Here is a 19,057-nt window from a genome sequence, read left to right on the forward strand (position 1 = left end):
TGATGGAGGAAGCCATTTTGATAATAAACTGTTGAAGTTAATTTGTGAAGCTTTGAGCATTGAGCAGAAAATACACTGTGCATACAGACCAGAGGCATCAGGTGTAGTTGAACAAATAAATGGAACTATCAAAAACAGAATTGGAAAAATGTGTCTAGAGACAGGAGTTAAGTGGACTGATGCTCTTCCACTTGTTTTGATGTCATTAAGAAGTACACCAGATAAAAAGACAGGTTTGAGTCCTCATGAAATTTTAATGGGAAGAGTTATGAGGCAAGCTTTTGTACCTGTAGGTAAACTGTTGAGCATAAATGACAGTGCAATTTTGGATTACTGTAAAAGGTTATCTGATATGGTAACTTCTGTGTCTAATCAGGTGGGAACTGAAGCTCAATCAAATGACAAAGTTTTGACACATGATCTGAGACCTGGAGACTGGGTCAGAACGAAAGTACATCGGAGGAGGAATTGTCTATCTCCTAGATGGCAGAAACCTAGGCAGGTAATCTTGATCACTACTAATGCTGTAAAGTGCAGAGGATTGAAGCGCTGGATTCATCCAAGTCATACTATTCCAATACCAACTCCTGAGAATTCTGATGTTGAAAGTGATACCACAGATGATTCTGATTCTGAAGCAGAAGACAGAACAGAAGGTGAAGTAATTCCAGATTCTGAAGATCGACAAGAAAGTCGACATCTGGAAACTGTGCCAGTGAATGGAAATCTGACAAGAAAAGACTTAGAAATAATTGAAATAGATTCTGAAGGTGAAGAGAGTCTGTTAAAAGGAAAGATAACTGAGGATTCGGTTGTCTATATTGAAGACAAAGAAGCTGAACCAAAAGAAGTTTCAGACCAGGAGAGTATCGAAAGGCAGAGAACAAGCTCTGAAGTAAGGAACAGAAATCCAAAATCTGGGAAGCTAGAGGTAATTGAAGAAGAAGAAGAGAACGAATTACCGAGTACCAGTGATGGAAGACAAAGTGAAGTTCCTGAAGGAGTGAAATTGCCGAATAGAGAAGTTCCTGAGTCAATTGAAATTTCAGACTACGAAACTGAAGAAAGTGACGTGGAAGGTGGAAGTGAAAACGGAAAGAAAAGGACTTGGAAGTCAGAATTAAATAATTCGGAACCAAAGAAAAAGTACGTGAGAAAAGCAGACTACTGGCCTGGTGGAAGATTGAGAGTGAGATTAATTAAAAAGCCAATAGAACAAGTTGAAGAAATCAGTAGTCAAAAGAGTCCAGGAAAAGAAATTGGAGTTGGAAGAAAAATAGAAGTAATATCGAGAAAAGGGAAGAGAATAATTAAACCAAACCAGAAATACAAGTCTCCTGAGTGGACTTACTTGGTAATTCCACCTGTTATTGACATATATAATAGTAGTGAAGAAGAAAACGAAATCCAAGAAATTAGTGACAATGATTAAGGTACAGAATTATTAATTTGGCAAAAGGCTGAAGAAATCCTGTTAGTTGACACAAGGTCGAAGAAAAACTGTTTAGTTGAAGAAAACTTATGTATGACATAAGGTCGAAGAAATCTTGTTTAGTGTTATAAAAGAAAAATATATTTTAAAAGGGGGGTGTATATAAATTTTAAAATTTATTTTTATTTTTGAGGCTAAAACTAACCTAAAAATGCCTTACGTTAAGGAGAGCACTTCAAAATGTTCTGTTTTTAAAAGATGCTGTAAGATGACTCTGGTGTGTCTGCTCATTTTAGTTCTGCTCTGGTTAGTACTAGCTGTGATTATACCTTTAGAAATGAATAGAGAATTACACAAAGTTAACATAACAAGCAAAGCTCTGGTTAGCCAAACTAAACATAGTGCATCTGCAAAAGTAATCGATCATCAGCCTAACATTCATCAAGATAAATCAATAGGTGATTTTTCAAGCAATACATTCACAAAGCTTTTGAGTGAATATGTAAAGGTAATGGATGCAAAGGACTGTTATGTATGTGTTAAGTTACCGGCTTCTGTTTCTGAGGGAGTAACATATAATATGCTTCCTCTCACTTATGCTGTAACATGTAGTGTATTAACTAGTTTATTTTATCAAACTGGTCGTTTAGAATATTACTATTCAAATTATGATGAGATTTTTGCTAATGTTAAGATTGATAATGCTTTAAATAAGCATAAGAAAGCAAAACAAATGAGAGAATATTTCCTTGTTACTAACGAACTCACTTATGAGTATGCTTATAAGAATAATCTAACATGTAAATTAAGTGCTGAAGGAAAGAAATTTCTGAATATGGTTGAAGAGAGAAGAGCAATTTATAAGAGAAATGAATTAGTCAAGCAGACTAAGTCATCCTTCTGGCAAAAAGAGGATGAGAAATTAAATGGCAAAATGCTTGAAAATATTGCAATTCATATAGACAAACCTGTTAGTGGAAAGCTTTGCATTAGAAGAGATAACACACTTTTTGATAATTATTTTGTAGGTGCAAGCAACTGTGAAGATACTTATCAGATTATGGGAGGTTGGGGATTTAAAGGTGGAAAAGATCCTATCTTTCCTGGAATTTATTTTGTTTGTGGTGACAAAGCCTACTACAACCTTCCAGACCATTGGTATGGAACTTGTTATGTGGGAATTGTTTTTCCTAAAGTGTTTCATGTTGATAGAGATTCAGAAGGATTGTTTAAAATTCATAATTATGTAAATAGAGCTAAAAGAGAAACTTTTACTGAAGTTCTGGGAGATATTTTTCAAGCTGTAATTCCTTTTGTTGGTATAACCCTAAATGCAGGGAGAATCAGAAAATTGTCCACTATAGTTGATAGATTATCAACTGACACTGCTGATGGATTTCAATTAGTGAATGTTGAAGTTATTGCAATTAGATCCATGGTAATTCAAGATCGTCTTGCTTTAGACATACTCCTAGCAAAAGAGGGAGGAGTCTGTGGCATTTTACATGTCCAACATTGCTGTACATATATTCCGGATGAGAGTAAGAATATCGAAATGTATATTAAGAATATTACACAAATGCATTCAGAAATAATTCCTTTAGAAGAAGAAGATTTTACTGGGAAACTTTCAAAAAGGTTCCAAGCAATTAAAAACTGGTTTCATAATATCGGAAGTTCAATTCTTGGCAAGATTCTGGCACCTTTGATTATAATAATATTCATTTTTATTTTGACTAAAATAGGTTGTTTGTTGCATAAAAGAAAGAAACATTTGAGAGAAAAGAAAAGAATCTATAAACTCAGAAAAGAAGAGGAAAGGGAGATCGAGTTACAGGAGTTACATAGAGAGCGTCATGTTAATTGCAAAGATTATGCTGAAACAGACTTTTAGGTTTACTAATACAATTGAATTTGAATCGATTTCTAATAAATTTAGTTTATCAAAATTTTGAGTGCTGGTGTGGTGATTTGTTAATCACCAGATGAGGGAGTTGATGGAGCGAGATAGAAAACAAAATTTTGTTTAAACTCGCAAAGTCACATTTCCATAACATGAATAAAATTATTAATGATTTGTGATATGTCGTGCTAATACAACCTAGATTAAACTTTACACGTGGGGGGACTAACATGTGTGCTCATAAACGTGCATAATTGTTGCATCTTTTTGTTCGTGCAAAATAATAAAATAATTTATTGTTTTCGTTTTTGTCATTACTAACTGCTGCAAACTTAAAATAAGCATGTGCTTGTTTTGCTTTTCCTTGTCTGTGTAATGTCATTTCTACTATTCTAGGTGCATATGGGTCTTATTGAAAAACGGAGACTGGTAATTATAAACGCTGCTTTATTTGTTTGCAATGGCTAGGTAACATTTTGATTAATCGGGTGGGTTAATTAATTAGTAAACCATGGGGTGGATACAGAAAATACTTTATTTCTTACATTAATACTTTTCTTGTGTTTGTTTTATACTAGAAATCATAAGTTGCCTGCTTTTGAGGCCTAGCTATTTGAGCCGCAAAATAAAAGCTGATCCATAATTCTGCAGAAAGTCACGAGACGTCCATTCTGAATTAAAACGTTTATTGAAGCTGCATTCACAAAGCAAAAACTGATGAGCTGACATCATTCTGTCGGACATGGCCAAGGTCGAAAGTGAACTTTTTGTCAGTCTTTAACTTGGCATCCGCGGAAGTTGTGCTGTAAGACTATGGAAGCTGCGAAGATGGCTTTATACAAAGTTGCAATCGCAGGAAGCCTCTGGCTTCACGTGGAAGAGACAATGGTCTTTGTAAGACATGATTTTGTGGAACTTTTTTAAGAATCGGGTGACATGTCACTTGTCACTCTCAGCCAATGGGACGTCGAGTATTTCTGAAAACTTTCCTTTGCTAGTTTAGTTAGCGTAGAAAGGTATAAAAAGTCATGCCCTTAGGGTTGGGCTGGCTGCTGCTTTCTGACTTTCCGATGAGGGTGATGTGCTGCTGGACTTTGCGTGGAGCACGTAAGAATCCTCAAAGATCTTTACTTAATTTCTGACTATTTAGCTCAGTTAGGGAAATAGGTTTTAGAAATGCTAAACTTTATATAATTTCTTTAAACTGATTTTATTGCTTAAATTGTATTTTTCTCATATTTCTCACCATCATGCTTACTTTATTGCTAATAAATTTCATTTATAAAACTTACAACATATATACCATAATTTAGAAAATAAAATCTTACTTTTGACAAACAAGCTGGTCTTGATTATTCAGAAGTGTAGGTTACCATTAGCTAGATCACGTCGCCTATGGTGGTCGTTTAAATGGTTGGGTTTTATTCAAATGACAATATTCTTTCTGCAAATGTATAAATGTGTATATAGTTTGTAGATAATGTGTATATAGATTTGTTCTGACCACCTGATTCAGTAGGCCCAAAATATATCAAGTTCATAAATGGGTCCATATTTAGTATAGAATTTTGTTTATAGGTTATGAAGTTGGGTAGCGTAGTTTATGATATATTTTCTATAGCCCGCTGGATCAACCTCCACTCCGAGGCACAGTACCTTTCTATTAAGAAGAGCTGTCTCCGCTAACTGGAGACCTGCTCCCTCGAAAGAGTGGTGTGGCACTGGGCCAGATAGGAGGGCCCGAGCAACTGGAGCAGCTGGGGATCACACTGCTCTTCTCCCTGCTGGCGGCAGAGTGGCCTCCAGAGCTACGTTGGTATGGGGCCTCCACGTCAGCTGGCATCTGCACCACTAGTGCGGTGTGTGTCGCCAAGGAGAAATGCCAGTCCTGGTGTAGCTCTTCCCCTTGCAGTATCGGTTTTACAGCCCAGGTGCACAGTGCTCGACAGAGTGAAGCGCTTGACACGCGTTGCTCTTGATAAGCTCTCTAAACATGTGCTGGTACCACACGAGTACCCCACACACGCTGTGTTTAGAAGTCTGGAATTGATGATGTAGTGTCTTTTATGGCCCCGAGACTCCGTTCCCTTGGAGAACAATTGGGGGCACATCAGTATGCAGATGAATGGAGATGTCACATGCAGCCCTTCTGTGTGGTGGCTGTCTAGAGAGAATTCACGAAGTGTAGCTGTCACCTAGCCCAGATATGTTTTGGAGGCAGGCTGCAAACCACAATGAGTTATGAGCACAGAGAAATGCCCACTTCAAAAAGTGGCATTTATAAAATAGTAATGTGAAATCCAACTTCACCAGTAAGTAGGATTTATCACCATCATTCTAAATATACCTAAAATAGCAACGCCACTCCTTTCTGATCAGGAATTACCACTGAAAATATAAGGTAATTTTCAGTGCTAGCCTATGAGAAGAGTAGGCCTCACAGCAGTGAAAAACGAAATATGTGCTGGTTGTGACAAACCGCCTGTCAAACATAACTGTATTTGTCCTATCTTTTACTTACACTGCACCCAGCCCATAGAGCTTCCTTATGGGGTGTCCTATGTGTAATAATAGGGGAGGTTAAGGCTTGGCAAGTGGTTTTAAATGCAAGTAAAAATGTCAGTAATTGGGCACAGAGGCCCTGCAGTGGCAGGCCTGAGACAGGGTTTAAAGGCTACTTCTGTGGCTGGCAGAAGCAGTGCTGCGGGCCCACAAGTAGCATTTATTTTACTGGCCCTGGGTATATGGTATACCGCTGTACAAGTAAATAAAATATGCCAAACAGGTCTAAACCAATCATACCATGTTTAGTGGGAGAGCAGCTGCACTTTAGCACTGGTTAGTAGTGCCCAGAGTCCTAACGCCACCAATATGAAGGCCAGAAAAAAGGGAGGAGGAAGTAAAAAAAATGTGGATATAACCCTGTAGAAAAGACCAAGCCTCCCTCTGCTGAAATAAGTGGCAACAAAAGGCTGGGCAAGATCAAGTGTTTCATGAATGTTACCAGATCAAATTCTTAAGACATATTCCCCATGTTCAATGGCTCTGTTGTTACAGCAAACTGTGGCAGTTAATGAGGCTTTTCTAATAGATCGATCAATCATTCGATGAATAGGTTCTCACACTTAGCTGGGCATTAAAATCCCCACAGATAACCCAATTAGGAGCCATAAAAAAAACCTGGGAGTAACCTGCATAGACACAAGGTGTTTGGGTATTCAAAGTACTTGGACAAACAATTATCTTCTCAAGTTGACAAAACCTACTTAACTATTGGCTCAAAAATAGATATTTGAGAGGCCGCCTCACCCACAACTTATCGTGCATGCTTCTTCCTCTATGATGCCCGACATTGGAGTAAGATGGCACTACACCAGTGGACTCAACCAAAACTGGGAGTTCTTTGATATTATTTTCAGGACAGTAGACACGGGTCCAGATATTCAATAAAAAATACCTACTGGTATACCCAAAGAATATTTCTTTAGTTACCGGTACCCTTGATATATGTTAGAAACAAACAATATGTAGTTTTATGGATCGAATTAATGCTTCACGTACCACAAATAAGTACCAACATGTTTTGACCTAAAGAAGTTCCAAAAAACGGGTTAATGGTCTTCTTCAGGGCTGTAAAACTTCCTACCTAACTAATGAGTTTAAAGCATGCACAATTGAGGCATAAGGCTCCCATACCCATCCGTTGTCACTCAACAATAAGCCCTTATTATGAGATACATCTAAGCTTTATGGATCAGAGTGGGGGGCCTCTCTCCTGTAGTTACATATTCATCAAGAGGCAGATGATGTAATTGTACCTATTTCACCTCCAAGTTCCTGTATAGCAACCTGGGAGTAAATAACATGGTCTCTATGAACTCAAACAATTCACTGTAGTTATTACCAGTCGAATATCTAAACTCCCCATTGTATACATTTACAAGCAAAAAATTAAAGCTCTTTAGCACAAATCAACATAAATGACCTGGATTCCTTTACTTTCAACATGACTACTAGTGAGCTTCAGATTAAGTGCAGATTTAAACTTTGCAGAAAAACTTCCCCTAAGCTCTGCCGAGTTCAATTTGATGGCTGAAAACAGCAAAGTAGTATATCCTTCACAGATGGGATTGTCAACTAGCCAAGTTGTTCGTATAGTGGAAGACTGGACTCCCCTGTCTAGTGAGGAGGACCACTAACATTGAAACACACGTGAAAACTATGCAGTTTTAGGCCAAACGGAAAGGTTTTGAATTTATATTGTTGGCAGACTTGTAAAAAATGAAGACATTTGTAATGCCATAGGTGAATGTGGAAACATTCCTGTCCACCAATGGCAGTACATTGCTCTAATACATATTCAGCAGTCCCAGTGATGTAATGAACTCTTAAAGCAACTGTAGGACCACTTGCAGGTTCATCGTCAAAACAAAGTTAAACTTGTTTACCTCGTGTAGCTCAAGGATGGCTTGATAAACTCCTGTCATCATGTTAACTAGGGAAAACTTTGATTAGGATGCTTTTGGTTTGTTGGCATTTGGGTACCAATTCTGCTGCACCTTTCAGCAGCATAGCGAGCATCTCTTGGTGTAGCTCTCTAAGCTGCTGATGTTTTTCTGTCTGCTTGTACATGAAAAGTTTTGGTTAGATACATTCTAACGCAGGTTACTCCAACGAGTAGATCGTGAGCTACCCATAACCAGCTCTCCTGTGTGCAGCCAAGCCAATTAAGATAAAAGCTTTTGCTTGGTTAAATTTAGATTTGTATACAAAAACTAAAAAGAGTATATTTTTGATGAAAATGTGTGAATTTTCAGTCCTCATATGCTGAGGTTTGTAGAACAATAGCTGGATTTCTAAAATATATTTGAGTCTGATAATTGAGTGATAATGATGAGGTGTTTAGGAGACTTATTACTAATACACATTTCCTTGGTGCCAGGGGCACTGCAGCTAAGGCTGTTATGTATTACTAATGTAGAAGCACTGCAAATTGCTAAAGCTGTTTTCACATTAATGCTAGCAGTCCTGCCTGATGCACCAAGGTGATCACTGCTGGTGATCTTGCATACAGTGGCTACTAATGTAATCTTATCAGACGTGCTCACTATTACAGTACTAGTATTAGCTCAATGATTTTCATAGAGTATAATCAGTCCTTATTACAGAAAAGGTTGTAGACCGCTGTTCTAGAGAATGGTTTAATCAGATCAATCCCATTATTTAACAACTCATGGCTACAGTATGACACTGGTGAAGGGCGCTAAAGGTTTACCCACCTACTGGGCCCCTGGAAACTGAATGTATTTGCTGACAAGCATGAGAAGTCATGTTCTTTTGGTGGAGTGCTGCATGCTCTTTTGGTTAGCTCCTGCTCCTTTGCTTGGGAATACACAGGTGCTGAGATGGTGCTCTAGACTAAGTGAATCATTGTTGCAAGTGGTTTGTCAAATAGCCTGCTATGGACAGGGCTGGTGAAGGCATACTGCCTATGCATCTGGTATTAATGACACCTTTCGTCTCCCTCGAAATGCTGATGGATGAGAAAATTGCAGGAAGACCAGAGCAGACTCTCTCACTACCTGATTTGATGTTCTGGAAGACGTCAACATGTTTGTCAAAGAGTGCTTCACTATAAAAAGCAAAAAGAACTATTGATTGAAAGAATGCAGAACAATGTCATACATTCACACCAGTACAGAGATCTTGGCCTAAATCCATCGTTTTGTTGCTCCCCATGCCATTCCAGGTTGAACCCAGCCATATGCAAATCAGTTTTGTCCCTGCTCCCTATGGGAACAGTCCAGCCCTCCCTGGACTGGAAACAAGCATCCTAGGACCGGTTTCGGGGTTTCGCCCCTCATCTGCCAGGCTAGCTTGACTCCAGCAATATGGAGAGCATGGGACCCACGTCTGGGCATACCCGTCCCACTCGGGTGACAAATGCAAAAATAACAATTGATGGACAGAATGCAGAACAATGTCATACATTCACCCCAGAACAGAGATCTGGGCCTAAATCCATCGTCTAAACTGGGGTGGCATGGTGAGCCAAAGAACAATGTATTTAACCCAGATCTCTTGACTGGGGCTGAATGTAGGATTTATTCAGCATTCGGTCCATCATTTGTTTGTGTATCCCTATAAAAAGCATCACCAGCACTCTAATTAGAACCTTTGGATGGAAAGAGGTGCTTCCCAGTCCTAGGCGCATCAGAGTTGTTTACATTTCTTTCTAGCAACATTTATGCCACCATCAATCACATGTCAATTCACTTGTTTTCCGTAATAAAGTCAAGTTAGGGTAAAATGAGATACATCATTTATTATTATAATAACCTCATATGTCCAGCACGTTAGCAGCTTTGATATGTGTCACAGCTATGGTACAAATGTTCCAAGACCTGCTCTTCTGGTCTTTGAGGGTAGTGCTTGGAGATGCCATTTTCCTGGATCAGTGCTGGGCAGCTGACAAAATCACATACCCTGCAATAAAGTGTATGGAGAGACAACTACTGCTCAAGCATAGAGAATACCTTCAATGATCTGCATGGCGTTCCTTGAAATGGTACAAGAAGCACTGCTTCCCTTTTGGCGCCATGGGTTGGTTAAAGCATTTTGAGGCTCTGTCCACCAGGCTGTGGAAATGGGCTATATTGTTCTGGCTCAATTCTTCAAGATGCAGAGCCTTTTGCTTCTGAACTCGGATCTTACGACCATGGCACTCGATTTCCTGCTCGTATTCAGGCACATTCCTATATTAGTCACTTCTGTATTTATTTCAGTGTGGTATGGGCCAGGAGGATCTTGCCTGGGAGAAGGCAGAGTTATGATTGACGTAACAGAAAGCCACTTCCTTGCCTGGGGTTGCTTATGTTGACCCTTTTGGTTTTTTGAATATCAAATTAATTGCAAATGCATTGTTTCCTTTGTTTGTGCCTTTTTGGAGGGTGCAAGAGATGCAAGAGAGTCTCTTAATGCATATATCAGTCTCTTTTCCCTTTTCATGAGGGCTTTTGCCAGAAATTAGTGACATATCATCAAGTCCTTAACTCTGTGATGAAGGCAACTGAGGAAGTAAGCAGCAAAAGCATTCTTTATGGTGCACGTTGGATTAAATCTTCTGAAGGCCACAGGTTGGGCAAGGCCTGGTGGAGATTTGTTTTCCTCCTTAGTATGTTCCGTCATAGCCCTTCAACAGCTCGTTTCTAGGTCCAAATCCCAGAAAAAACAACTTATGTTCATTAAAAGTATGCAACTGGGTATGATAGATGACTTCTATGAAATTCTTGAGGTAAACCAAGGCAAAATAGACACATGCGAAAGTTGAGGAGCACCTCTCTGGCTAGAGATTACCTCTGGAAGCTATGGTGTCTTCTACGGGGAGAGGAGTACTCAGAATGGTACACAGCCTCACTGGCATATGTTTGGCAGCAGTTTTCAATAAGAGGAATGTGCTTTGAAATAAACACTGTTGTTTGCCTAAAGACAGGTTAATATAATTTCCAAATACATGTATTTAAATATACATATATTGTAAAAATATGTATAAGTTTACTTTGGATTCCCCATATGATGATGGGGAATGAGTTCAGAACAGAAATATGTGAAAGATCCAATGTTTGATAAGCATGAGAGCATCAGGAATCTCCTGAAGTCTTAGGCCAGTTTAACTCTGGAATTTACTGAGGAACCACAGTTGCAGCCACCACAAAACATCTGTACACTAGATACACACACACACACACGCATGCACAAACATGAGCTTACAAATAGACATCATATAAAAATGTGGTTAGACAGTGATAGACTAAAAACCAAACTATCATTCCTACGGTGTTCAGAGAGATGAAAACGAAAACCCATAATACACATCTGTGTTCAAATAGGAGTCTCCGCTTCCAAGCAGAAGTTGAGCTCTTCCAGGCTACATTTTGTTTCACTCCAATAAATCTTACCCAAGGCGGCCTCTCTCTTCAAAAGCCCAAGTGAAATATCCACAGGTATGTTCGGGTTAGTGATCACGCTGACTGTTTCTCCGTTTGCAGGCATTGTGCAATTAATAGCTGATAAATAGAAGACATCAGTAAGTGTCCGATGTGCACATATTATATAAGCAATCAAAATGAAATGCACTAACTAATACTCATGGTTTTTCCATCATGGTATTTTGTTTCTGAATTAAATACACATCAGCATTTCTCTGCAGAACAGTGAAATCCGCAACAATTTTTAAATAATAAATGTTAGATTTTTGATTTGTTTTTAAATTGAAATCAGGCATTTAAGCGGTGACATGATTTGTCTTTAAAAGACTAATTTGTCAAGCGGACCATTACATTTGGCTAAGCTCTGCCACACCATGCAAATTAGGAAAAACAATATAGTTGCATTTTATATAGAGAGAAATACAGAATCTGCTCCATAAGGAATTTATGATACTGAATCAACATAGTATGACCTATAGGATTAGTCAATTCACTTTTATGTGACACAGTAAAAAATACATTTTATCTTGCAGGAAGGATGTTCATAGTTTTTAAGAAAAGAAAGTACCCAATATGGAGAACTGTGATGAAAAGCAAGTACGTTGTCTTCCTCCATCATGGAATTTTATTTGACAATCATAATGGGTAGAATAGAATATCAAGCCATCCTGACGACTTATAGAGGAAGAAAATACAAGAATGGTCTAACCTTGAGATAGATTCCAAGCAAACAGGCTGCATTAAGAAGGCTTGTCCTCCCAGAGTTGAGCAATGTATATCACCAGTGCCCGAGACAAGCTGATTAATGCCAGGCGTTGTCCGATGGACAAGTAGACATTAAGTCACAGAAAACGGACAGAACTGTGGAACTTTATTGTACTCCGGCACTCAGGATGCTTTTGTTTTTACACTGGTCATGCTGCTCCTTCGTGTCAGGAGGTGTTGTCCACAAACAAGCCTTTATTGCCTGTTCTATTAGCCCAACTCACTGGTCCTTTAATTAATCCTCTTAGGTGCCTCACTTTATTTTTTCTTACTGGGGAAAAGTATATAAACCAGGCTTTGGCAATTTACGATTATTTACTGCATTGAAGGGCCTGACAAGCCCAAGGGCGTGTACAAGCACATTTTGTCTTCTTTAGTAATCTGATAATACCAATGCACAGACTGGAGGGCCATACAACAGCAGGAAGGGGAGGCCTTTAATGAAACAGAATACTCTGTTCGGAAAGCAGAGTAGTAATTTACTGTGAGCATCAACGCATCACTTTGAAATGTTGCTTTTTGATGCTGTGTCCTGATTATGCAAGCTGATCAAAATGGCGCCATTTGTCAATCTTTCTGTGAAAAAGAGGTTTTGCAGAAAGAAGTGCTGGCTCCCGTAAGTCCTAATATTTTACCTCTCAGAGATCAAGCTCAACCCTCTGGGGAGTGATCTGGACTACCCCTCACCCAAGCAACCAGTGTCGCATTGCATTCAGAAGTGTGAAAACTGTCTTTGGCTATCGCAATTAGCTATGGATTTCATTTCCAGCAGGGCACTTTATTAGATGCACAGACAAGGACAGGTGAAAGTGCATTGGTCTGCAGGTTAGTATTTGCACAAACTATATTGAAACACAGCTATACGGTGTTACAAGAAAGCTGGGCAACTGTCTATGGTGCCCCCAGTTGTGACTAGAAATATCTTTGTTTGTGCACTCTTGTCTCTGTATGTCCAAGGCAATCAGTGCTGTGCAGTACTGCTGAGCCTTCAAGCCATAGAGGGGACTGTGTCTCTTTCAGCTTTAGTCACCACTCCATTGAAAGAGAGCAGTGACTAGTGAATATCGCCCAGATTGAAGGAAATAAATTAGAATATTAGAGCGAGAAATGCAGTTCAAAGATCAATAGCTTCAATTATGTTAATCGTCTCCAACTACTCTGAGCTAGGCAGGCTTGACAGTTTCTATAACATTGCTATTATAAAGAACAGAGGGCTTTAAACAGCCCAGCTAGCAGGGGTGTTCTTCATGGGCACAGAAGGGCCAAATTCATACCAGAGTTTCATGATCATCACGTAAAATAAATGTACATTCTAGTAATCTCATTGTACCTCACTTGCATAGTCAGTGGTTATCCTTTTTCAGAGATGCTCTTAGGGGTGACTGCTCTGTCAATGGGTTCCCACTAATGAGTGGGTACCCGCAAACATTACAAAATGAAAAACACTGAGCAATGCCATAGTGTATAAAAAATACTGTACACAACAATCATGGAAGTTTGTATTGCAATATATTCTCTTTCAGGATTCTAGAAAACACATTGCACCCTACGGCGTTTGACAGAGGGTCTAGCAGGAAAAGTATTATATTACTTACTCTGTAAGCATCTGTTCTTGGAATGTAGAGTTGTAGATTCACATGCCTTGCATACTCCTGCTATGTAGTGTTGGGTCCGGATGTTTGCAAGTTGTTTTTCTTCTAAGAAGTCTTTTCCAGTCACGAGGTAAAGTGACTCCTCCTTTCGGTGATAGTGCACATGGGCATCGACTCCATTGTTGGACTGTTTTCCCGCAAAAGGGTGAGAATGGAGTACGTAAGTGCAGTATAGAGATGTTCATGCATATATAATGTGAATAATACGAACTGCAACAGCCATAGGTGTCCAGGGAAAAGGGAGGGTGCATGTGAATCTACAGCTCTACAGGTCAAGAACAGATGCTTACAGGGTTAGTAACATAATCTGACCGAGGCATGTGTGCTGCAGATACATATGCTTTGCATAGACTGTATAGAAGTACCCTCTACAAGCGGTGGCTAACCAGTGGGTATTGCAGTTGTTTGAAAGAGTGTTTTTAGCGCTGCCTGTCTGACATCAGCCTACTGACGTGCTAACACATCTACACAATAATGTTTTGTAAATGTGTGTGATGTAGACCATGTAGCTGCCTTACATATGTCAGCTATGGGAATGTTACCTAAAAGGCCATAGATGCTCCTATTTTGTGAGTAGAATTTGCTCTTGAAGGTACTGTTAAAGTTCTTTTATCTTTATTATAGCAAGTTTGAATAGATTTGACAATCCATCTCGAAATGTCGGATTTTTAGATGAGCTTCCCTTTATGAGGTGGAGCAAAAGCAACAAAAAGTTGTTTTGCAAAAATCTTTTGTCCTATCAATGTAGTACATTAATGCTCTTTTGACATCAAGTGTGCATAGAGGTCTCTCTGCTACAGAATTAGGTTGTGGAAAGAATACAGGCTACTCCACTGATTGGTTGATAGGACTAGTCGCTATGTCGTTTTTCTTCTTCAAAGTTATTCTATACTCAGTGCCTATTTTCCTTTTAGGAGGTAGTATCACTGGTGTAGTGGTAATGTGTTACGTTTTATGGTTAATGTGGATTATCTTCTGTTTGGGATCCAGCTTGTGCTGTATTTTCTCCAGAATCGGCTTTGGTGGCTTCAAAGGAGCATCATTGTCTTTCAGTGCCACAATTTTCGGTGCTGAGCTGGATTTGTCTTTTTTATCTTTCGACGCCTTATGTTTTGGCATTGAGGGGATATCATCTTGGTTCAATCCCGAACCGGAAGGCTTGATTTTCAGTTTCAGTGCCGAACAGGAAGGCAGGGCGTTGGAATTAGAGTCTCGGTGCCTACCATGGCTGATAGCAGTGGTGGCACAGAAACCTTTGGCTTGAATGGAGTGGGTTTCGTGGGCAAAGGGGCTTTGCCACTCACGCACCCTGTCCTGATGGAATATCATGGGACTAGAGTTCGATCTCCAATGCCGAATCAGAGTCCTGAACAGAAAAGGCCACTTCCTCTTCTGCTGCCGACAACTCTTCTTGTTCGACCTCTTCACCGAAGATATCGGGAGTTGCTTTGATTGACTGTTGTTGCATGTCTCTGTGTCGAACGAGATGGTCTCCAAGAGTCTTTTTCGGACAGAACGACCTACACGCGTCACAGTCTTCCTCTTTATGCTCCGGGGAGAGACAAAGGTTACAGACCTTATGAAGATCGATGCGCAGGTATTTAAAATGGCACCTAGGACAGAATTGGAATGGCGTCTGTTCCATAGGCGGAAGACTGGATGCAGGATCTTCGAGTGGAAACCGGAGAAGATCTAGGGCTGAAGGCCGCGGTCAGAGTTTTTTATGGATAATTTAAGTTTTTTGAAGTTCTTCGACACGCAGAAGAAGGTAACGTGATCGAAAACAATAAAGACTAGGGCAGAGTGAATTGGGAACCGAAGGGATCCCGATCTACTGTTTCGAATCGGATTGCAGAAATACACGTCCTAACCCGATGGCGGATAAAAACAATCTAAAAATGGAGTTGATGCCCATGCGCACTATCACCGAAAGGCGGAGTCACCTTACCTCGTGCCTGGAAAAGACTTCTTCGAAGAAAAATAACTTGCAAACATTCGGACCCAACATCCGGACCCAACACTAGATGGCAGGAGTATGCAAAGCATGTGTATCTACAGCACACATGCCTCGAATTGGAATTTTTGCCAATGGTCCACTAGTTGAAGAACAAGTGATTTTCAAATAGTTGAGGAACAGGTCTCAGTGTAGTCACTACTAAGGTAACATGCAAATATGCCTCTAATTCCTGCTTTCACAGGACCATGTGTCTTAACCTAGACGAATCTTCTAAGCTCCTGTGGATTAGATTTATCCAGTATAGAAAGAATTTGGGGTTTATGAAAATGCTTTGTATTATTTCATGTTTTGGTCCATTAGGTTCAGCCTCAAAGTGTCTATAAAGGTAACTGAAGTGCTCTCATGTGCTCTGGTTTAGATGTCTATGTAGTTGGGTCTTATGTTCATTTTAAAAGTAGCTAGGCTATGAAGTGAGGACACAAATGTTCTGCCGCCTTATGCAAAGTCTCAGTTAGATGTTACCTGACCACGGTGCGTTGTGGAAGGAGGACATTGTTGGAGAACTGGTATTTCAATGGTAAATATTTGCTTTTATTTGAATGGAACTCGTTTTTTTCTATAGGATGGAGAGTGTGTATGTGATAGCTAACTGGGAACTTGAGAACAAACTTATTGCATTTACGAACAAATATTGCTTAAAGCAGATTCTTGAGTGATAGTCACTATTGTCTGAAAACCTAATCTTTAAGATTAGTGTAACCCGTCTACTGTTCGAACCTGTAAGGTTTTCGTAACCAGAGTGATAGCACTGCTGTATAAACTGCTGCCACTAAAATCTGTCTAGCTCGGCTGTACTGGCTAAGACTGCGAGAGTTGTGCCATTATATTTTTCCATTTTGTCACTTACAAGGAGATTACTAGTCATAACGTATAACAGAATATATGATGAATAATAAGTAAAAGGCAGAAGGGTATATATATGTTACGGTAAATGATAAGCCTGATGACAATGTATTTTCTAGCTGTCTGCAACACCTACAGCTTTTTAATTATCTTAAAGAGGCAATCCTCTAACATAGCTGGTGGTGTCCGGTTCGCTTGGCAGGCAAGGAAAATACTGGAATATTTCATGGATGGCAAAATGCGTGTGCAAAATGTGTTTGTCTGCAGTTTTTCAAATTTCACAGTCCAAACCCCTCTGCCTCTTAACACCTCTTGAGGAAGTCTGGTTCACTTGACTGCTTGCTGCAGGACAGGGAAGGTATTGCACCTCACCACTTTCAAAGATCACCGGTCACCACTATGATCCTCGAACTTATCCCTTCCATTTTAAGTATTTCAATTGAAAGTTGAGGTAGCATTTGTACTTTCATATAAGGGTAGAGGGCCACCACTGCAATTTTTATAGACTGACATGTAAACGAAGGACAGGTGATATCAAGGGCAAGCATTGGCCTAGTGTGGTATTCATTCTGTCTGCTGTGATACATGTGCTTGTAAAGAGCTAGGTTTTCTGGAAACACATGTGAAATATATTGTTACTGATTTTCTAATGATCCTTGTTGAAGGTGTGAAATAACGTGTAAACTAATGTATTGCTTTGTGGTCTTTTCAGATACACTATTTGTATAAAACATTACATTTAATTAGAAATGTTTCGAATAGACAGCAATAGTCTGCCTATTGTTTTGTAAAGTGATCCACAACCTTAATTACATCTACTCTCCATTCCCTTATTCATTGGCCACACACCCTCAGCTTTGATCTCCATACCATAAATAGTGCTGTGTCAGTTCTTTCTACCCCTCTTTGCAGCACCTGCTTCATTCTAGCTCATCAAAAAATAAATATCAGATGGAACACGGTGTGAGAGTAAGCAAACATAGCTTGTGTGTGTGTGTATAACATGCTTACGAATCAGCGAGTGAATGTGTGCCACTCCAAGAAGTCAGTAACAAAAATAAATAACAAGCATTTGCAATGCAAAAGGTCTCACATTTATGAGAATTTTTAGCTATTGGCATTGTAAACAACAATGCCTTTTATTTATGTTTTTTTTAAAACAGATAAATAAAAGCATTGTCATTTAAAATGCCAATAGCTTAAAATCTTACAAATGCGAGAACAATTGCATTGCAAATGAGTCCGTACTATAAAAAAATAAAATGAAAAATAAGCATTAGGAGAGAGCATGGCCTGCCTTCTGACAAAGCTATTTGAGGAAATAGTGTTCGGAGGTTGTAACTAAAGCCTACAGAGTAAAAACACACGTAACAGGGGGTGTTGCCATAGGAGGTAATAAAATGAGGCAAGGCCGTACTAAAGAGGGACTACTAAGCCTATTGACCAATGAACAGCCACAGCTTACAGTGGACAATGACACAAGCCAATAAAAAATATGGGCGGAGAGTGGGTGGAGCTTCAAGTCCCTACCTGTATACAGCATGCCTCTCGAGCAGCGCATGCACTGCTCAAGCGTGACCTAAAAATTACAACAGGGTGAATTGAGAGTGATCTGAAATTGAGTGGCAAATATTAAGTAGTGCCGATGAAAACTTAGTGAGATTAAGATCAAGATTTTAAGACCACTTTATTGGTTGGCGGGGATGGAGGAAGGGTAGAGGGTTAGCGAAAACAAACCTATCACCAGCCACATCAACACACAGCAGTACGCATCTTAAGGAAAAGTGTTGAAGTGTTTTACAGAGTTAGTGTCCATGTGTGTGTCTGAAGATTTAGGGCAGAGGATGTGCTAATCCAAACTGTGGGGGACGGACAGCGTGCCACATTTGGCTACGCCACTGGTGAGCCAAATATTGGTTTGGGCAGATATATTCTCATGCTTCTGGATTTCCAATTCTAAGATATAGTGTGCTATTGTACTTACTCCCTTACTGATAATGGAATTGGATATCTCAAACATAAACACAGGAGCTAACGATCTCAGAGTTAAAGCTTTGTTCTTAAATTCTATCGAATACTTGAGATAGAGACAAAAGATAACTTTTTGCAAGGAAAATGATAATTTAACTGAAGGGCAATCAAGTTAATATCCCTTTATAGTGGAATGTGTTACAAAAACAATTAACATATTTAATACATTTTACATTTTTACCCTCACTTTGACCCTTCAGTTTGATGAAATATATACTTTTAGCAACAAATTTAAATGTGATGCCTCTTTGAAACTTACATGAACAGAATTTAAAATTTCATAAATGGATCCATTTCTAGGGAGTTGTTGAATCTCAAGAAGTGTACAATTTACTGAAGCATTTATCGATAGGAGACTTGTCGCTTTTGATATCTTGAGGAACCATATTACAGGAACTGACAAATTTAGTATTGAATTTTTAATTG

The 19,057-nt window shown here is 39.3% G+C and overlaps 1 protein-coding gene across 1 annotated transcript in view; it reads right to left on the reverse strand.

The window, feature by feature from the left end:
- Positions 1-19,057, reverse strand: part of INTS11 (integrator complex subunit 11) — a 255,809-nt gene that overhangs the window by 78,048 nt on the left and 158,704 nt on the right. Inside the window, exon 14 of the mRNA XM_078642382.1 lies at positions 11,294-11,401. Within this exon, the coding sequence (XP_078498508.1) occupies positions 11,294-11,401 (108 nt within the window). The remainder of the gene's footprint in view (positions 1-11,293; positions 11,402-19,057) is intronic.

Source organism: Lissotriton helveticus, chromosome 5_1 (assembly GCF_964261635.1).
Source record: "Lissotriton helveticus chromosome 5_1, aLisHel1.1, whole genome shotgun sequence".
Classification (NCBI taxonomy): Eukaryota; Metazoa; Chordata; class Amphibia; order Caudata; family Salamandridae; genus Lissotriton; species Lissotriton helveticus.